The sequence below is a fragment of the Podospora anserina genome, chromosome 1 (genome assembly GCF_000226545.1).
Source record: "Podospora anserina S mat+ genomic DNA chromosome 1, supercontig 5".
In the NCBI taxonomy this organism is placed as follows: Eukaryota; Fungi; Ascomycota; class Sordariomycetes; order Sordariales; family Podosporaceae; genus Podospora; species Podospora anserina.
The window spans coordinates 172,149-178,389 of record NW_001914829.1 but is presented as its reverse complement, the minus strand read 5'-3'; the positions used below and the strand labels follow the sequence as shown (position 1 = coordinate 178,389).

Genomic DNA, 6,241 nt, shown 5'->3' with positions numbered 1-6,241 from the left:
GCCCCGGGCTTTGACGGGAGTTGGTGCCGGCGTGGAGAGGCGGAGAGGCGGAGAGGCGGAGCAGCTACCACCAGGTTGGCAACACGGCGATGTGGTGGTGACAGGTGGGGGATCTGAGGTAGTAGTGGGGTCGTTCAGCTCTTACCTAACCTGAGGTTCAACCTGGGCTTCCTGGTTTCGGGATTGGACGCTGCCTGCTACCATGAGACTCGACAAAACAGCATCTGTGAGTGGCCATGTCGTACGCGGACCCTGGGAATTGAAAAAGGAAGATGCTGGGGTTTCTAGAAGGACAAAAAGTCCTGTGGTTTATACAGCCCCTCTGGGTCTCCACGTTCGGCCGCCGTTGCACGACGACGGGAGTTGGTTGCTGGTGCTAGCGAAGCTCTACGTAGCTGCCGGCTTTTTTTTTGGATCACTGATCTTCAGATTCCAGGTTCCATCTTCGAGTTCTTGCGCATTCGAGATTCTTTGCTGCAGGTTGATGATGTTGGAACGCGGCCAATGAATAGGTACAGGCTACCGCCAATTCGAAACTATCTGTGGCGAGGTATCAATTTGGTGAGGTGGTATTTCCACTGTTAGAAGAGGATGGGTGAGGAGAAACTCTGCCTCGGTGCCTCAATGGCTCCTCACCAGGACCAAAGGGTTGGGGTTTGGAAAGGATGGATGAGTGGTTGCAAATGCAACACACACACACACACACACACACACACACACACACACACACACACGTCTTCTTCCTGCGTGGTTCCTCGTTGGGTCGTTCTTTGGGTGGGTGTTGTGTTTGTGTTACTTGTATTTCGAGTCACCTCGGTTGGGAACCCCTCATCTGCTGTGTCGTTCGTTCATTCACTGCTCGGGAGCGCAGTGGAAAAAAGGGTGTGGAGGGGTGCATTGCATGACATGGCATAGGGCTGATGCCACGTCCCTTGGAGTTGTACCTCGTGTGTACCAGAAAGTTTCGGGGACCCAATTCGAGATGGCTTTTCGAAGGTGGTTGGTGGCGGAGGTGGTTGCCTAAGGCCAGGAGAGCCACTCACAACCCCAAACTTCGCCGAGGGTTGACGTCGTTGGGCGCGCGCCAATCACCGCCAGGCCGATGACAAGCAGGTATGCCAAGCGGCTGCGAGTCAGAGTCATCTACGCGCCATTTCACATGCTCTGAACGACCTACGATTGGAGTGCTGATGCAAGAGCGAAGACAACAGATCATTCAAGCAGCTCCTTAATCTACATGACGCTCATGATGCCAGAGCTGCGCGTTGCCGAGAAGGACCCTTGCATAAGTTGCACTCACATAATTACCTGGGTCGGCAGGTTGCTGCCTCAATGTGCTGTGCATAAACTGGGGTAACGGGTTGTGATTGATTCAACCCAATCTCGGCTGATGGAAGCAAATGCAAGCACTTACGCCATCACCAGCCATCTCGGTATCCAAAGACGAGAACGCACATGGAATTTTGTATCTGCCTGGGCAGGTGGTTTCACGACATCTTGTTGACATGGTCGAACCCCAAGAGGATGTTGCCAGGACATTGACAATCACCAACGGTCGAATTCACGGCATATGGGCGAGGGAGGAAGAAGTCCACCAAAAGCAATTATCCCTAAAGTAAACTACAACATCTATACTGAATGCCTTCCAAAAGAACCCTGACCCTTTATATCCAACTCCAAGAAAAAACAGTTCATGCTCCTCTAATCCCAATGCGAATGTAATGGCTTGCGCCCTGTGTCTTGTCATCTCTGCGTCACAGATGCTTTCCCAAGGTTGTCGGTCGTCCCAAACTCCAAATCCAATATCACCCCCAACTCCAAAGCGAAAAAGCCCCCCCAACAATGTATTCTTCCTGACTTGTCTTCCCACACCCAGGTTGCGGGGCTCGAAAGCTCATGCATGGGTGCTTAGGGCTTGGGATTGGCGTTATCCACGGCTCTTGATGGTTGTGACTGTGCAGTATACGCATCGTGGATGACCACAGCTGGGACAGTAAGCGTCGAGTGTGTAGTTCAACGGTCCGTAAGTGCAGTTGTCCTGTAGTTGAGTTAGCATGAGCGGAATTATCAGACCGGGAGGTGGCTACTCACACAGTACCATACTGTAGTGGCGGTTCTGCTGCTGCTACCGGGCATGTTGACGATTGCGGATTCGATCAAGATGTGGTTGGTGTGTTTGTGTATGGTACGAATGCTTTAGCTACCAGCTTGAAGACGTCTGGAACGCTTGTTGCAGAGAAACTTTGTAGAGGAGAGTGGTGGTGGTGGTGGTGGTGGTTGTGAGGATGTGATGGACGGAAGGGGATAGAAAACAGAAAGCAGAGATGTTTATATACAGATTTGATCCGAACAACTTGTACAATGAACTTCCATTGCAAGGCAGATGACGGCAATTACAATTCCTCATTCTCTCGGTGACACAGCAAGTACATCGACCCCTAGCTGCAGATGTACAGCCGTAGTTCCTCTCGCACCGTCGTCAGGCACTGCGTAGGCTCCTTAGGAACTAGCCACTTGGAAAGGAGAAGCGAGCAGGCAAACAGAAATGGCGGCCGTGAAAGGCAAGGCGACGATAGGCAAGTGAGGCATAACAAGGAATGCGAATGAGATGGTCCACTCGGACCTCCCGACACCCGACACCGAAATGCCCATCTTCCGTCGACGTCCCCTTGGGTGTTGAAAGACTCATCGGACCTCCTTGCAGCACACCAGCTGTAACCCAGGCCGTGTTGTAACCAGTAAAGAACCGTTCAGCATATCAAAAAATGCATGATGAGGGCATGAGGACCTCATGAAGCGTGAGGTCGCCCCATGGGCGGAGCATGCAAAGCGCTATAGTCGAGGTGTCGCGTCGGTTCGGTGTACCATCCAATGAAGGGAAGCAGCAAAGTGAAGACTCATTGCAACATGCAGTCCCTAACCACGGGCAATTCCATAGCTCGAGGGTGCCATGCGCAGCATGCAATTCTCTTGTCGAGCCAGCGCCCTGGGTTGTTGAGCGCTGGATTGCTTAGCCGCGGTCCTTGAAGCTGTAAGATACCCTGGTCGAGAGAGCGGGTTGTGTCGGATTAGGTGCGCGCAAATTGGACGTTTGTGTTGTGTTCATCTGGTTGATGTCTGGCAGTTGGCTAAAACAAGAAGTGTGTAAGTGACAACCCTACCCCCCTCCCCAATCCAGACAGCAGAGCCGCATTGCGCCCCCAAAGACTTGGCAAACGCCCGCACCCAATGATCCCCTAACCCTCAACCACTGCGACATTGCAGTGTCCCACTTATTTCTACACTCGGGGTAGCATTCCTCCAGGCTCGGTGTAATCGAGTTGCTGTGCGCTTTATCAGCGAGCCTGCCGCGCTGACCTTCCTTCCCTCATGACCACCAGTTGTGCCAAACTCTTTATCCCGAAATTCAAGGTTGAGCTCCGGTGGAGCAGTCTTTGCGCTTCCTCGTTCGACCACTGCTTTGCGGCGCATTTTGGTAAGGTAGGTAGGTATCCAGGCTTTTGGTGGCTGAGCTTTTTCACTTTCAACCTCTAACCCTAGGCGGGCAGAAGAAGGCCCAGCTTGGCGACAGGTGCAATTCAGGTGGGGTGCCTTGTGCGTGCGTGAAAGTTGAGTCCACGGCTGCCTTGGAAACATGCAGCTGTATTGACTCATGCGGCTCTTTCAATCGATCGACGTGAGAGCGTTGCGGCTATGATCGGTCTCGAATGTCAAGCAGACTCGACGGCGCTGGTGTTGGGTTGGGATCGAATGCGGTGCACCTCAACCATATGCGAGGCTTGGAGCCTCTCAAGGAGGACGAGAAACGGACGGAACCGAGCGTCGAAGGTGCGTCTGGCTAGTCGAATTTCGGGCTAATTCGATTATGCACTTGATGCTTTTCGCGAAGTCGAGGCCGAGGTCGGCTTGTTCGGTGAGACCCTGAAGGTTCGGTGACGAAAGACGAGGCCACGCCAGTCTGCCCACGCCAGCACTTCCAGGACCCCCGACCGAAACGCTCGAGATTGAAAGATCCGACACTAATTGCCGAGTGAGCTTGTCAAAAATAGACCGGAACGAAATACCATCAGAGATGGAACAAAACCAACGAGGGAGTGGGAGGACGTTGAGAGAAAACTGCTCGGTGTGTGATGAAAACGTTGAGCAAGGACGAGACGATCGAGAGGTTGGAAAGAGAGAAGATAACATGAGAATGCTCAAAGGCAGGGAAAGCAAAAGACGGGAGGAAACTGCCTGTCCAACTCTTTTCAGAATTTCGGCATCAGCACCTGATGACCCCAGCGACTGGAGTCCTCCCGCTATCATCATGGCGTAGAATGATTCACCCAACCGACCGTATGACTGCTCAAAACAGAAGCGACAACCTCCTTGGCTGGTCCAACCGTCATTGAACGCCATGTATCCATCCATTCATCCATCCATCCGTCCGTCCGTCCATCCATCCACTGCGAACTTGTTGTCCCTGCACAACGCTCGTGTCAAATAGCGTCTGGCAAAGCATCATGGTTTCTCGTTCTTCGACATCGATCTCCTTCTGCTCTGTGGAGGCTGCTTCTTCATTGACGTTTGGATATATCGGCGCTACGAGGGAGGGTATATGAGGTCTTGACGTCGTCGCGGAGAGTATTCGAGTTGAATGTTGCGTGCATTGGGTGAGCGTGGTCGGTTCACTTCTCCCAGCTCCGGTAGTCACTCTGTGAGACGACCATCGCCGAGGGGAATCCGTGACATTAAGGATTGGGCCCAGAAAATCCTCTCGGGAAAAATGGTGGTCTGAAAGGTTCCATTATATGCTTCCTCCAGGAGCTCAGATGATGAGGCTCTGCCGAGGGTGGGAGGCCGGAGCCATCAAGCAGGTAGGCTCACCACCCACACCATGCCGCCCGTTCTGGGTATATCGGTCAGTGGCGACCTCGTTGTGGCATGCAGTGCCTGACCTTGGCTTGGTGGTGGCATGCTGACTCGACGGGTGGCTTCAGCCAGCCATATCAGCCGCCGTTAGGGAACACCACCGAGTCCCAAAACAAATGAGATGGCGGAAGCATGATGAAATGCCCTTCCAATTCTAGCCAGAAGATGGTGGGGCATCGACCCATGGTTCACACCACTATCTCATCTGGACTTCGGTTTCAATGAGGGGTTGGATTCAAGCCTTGTAGCCTCCTCAGGCCAAGAAAACTGCGAGGCTGGAATGCCACACCCGATGAGCTGAGGTCTGTCAGGTCATCTTGATGTGACCGCGTATCGGCAAACTGTCTACCGATGAAAAGCTTGGCTGGCTTGATGATCTAAACATCCCAAATGGAAAAGACAAATTCGATGCGTGTGCCTCAAGTCGGGCACCAGCAACCTAAGAGGTTTGATCCACTGATATAGGTAGGTAAGGAACAGCCTATGAACTATTCCTGATCAGCATACGGTTCCACGATTCGTCAGCTATTCCGAGGTATTACCAATTTGTAGGGCACCACGTATGGATTCGACCTCCAAACCAATGAATCCAGTGAGGTCAAAATGGCAATTTCCATCCGAATGGAATATGCTCCGATGTGCTCGCCATGAACCAAACTGCCATCCTCCTCGTCAACCATTGGCTCGGTGCCAAATGCTTGTGTTTCCCACGAAATACTCTCCCACGTAATTCCTCAGCTCATAAAAATACATCAACAAGTCAACAAAGAGAAGCAGGACTTTATATCACGTATGTAACCATCTCTCTCTTCATGAATAGGTATGATATGCTTTGAAGATTGTCCCCATGTGATTGTCCATGCTGTGGAACATGAGGATCCAGGAAGAGGTTAGCGTGCACCTGGGGCCTGGCGATGTTAGTGCATTAAGAACCTGGACGCTGATGGGGCCATATCAAGGGGTTTCCCGCTAACAATTGTTGTCCTGGTCTTCACACCTGCAGGCACGGACCCGCCGTTGCAGGGCCTTAGCGTATGCCCAGAGCGCCAATAGTAAGATTACCAAGATCCGAGACTATTTAGACAGTTTGTCTGCGCGATCGACCAACGTCATCCCCGTTTGTCCCGACTGTGAGCTTGATCCGACCTCCGACGTCAAACCGATGCCCATTGCAATTATCTAGACGGAGCGGTCAGATCCGGGTCCGGCTCGCCTAACACTCTCGCCTCGTTCCTCGTTTCTGTTTCTCTTTGGTTCTCTTTGCCGGCCGCGACTTGGATCGGCGCATCCTCTGGTCTCACATGTGAGGGTGGGCTGGCGGGAGGACGCA

General features: G+C 52.6%; 1 protein-coding gene across 1 annotated transcript; it reads right to left on the bottom strand.

Annotated features, from left to right (window-relative positions):
• Positions 1 to 1,927: 1,927 nt before the first annotated feature.
• On the bottom strand, positions 1,928 to 2,136 carry PODANS_1_20810 (uncharacterized protein; the record flags this gene model as incomplete). The annotated part of the gene is made up of 2 exons (XM_001903002.1): positions 1,928 to 2,038; positions 2,092 to 2,136. The coding sequence occupies 2 exons, from the start codon at positions 2,134 to 2,136 to the stop codon at positions 1,928 to 1,930; spliced, it is 156 nt and encodes a 51-aa protein (XP_001903037.1).
• Between the last annotated feature and the right edge of the window lie 4,105 nt (positions 2,137 to 6,241).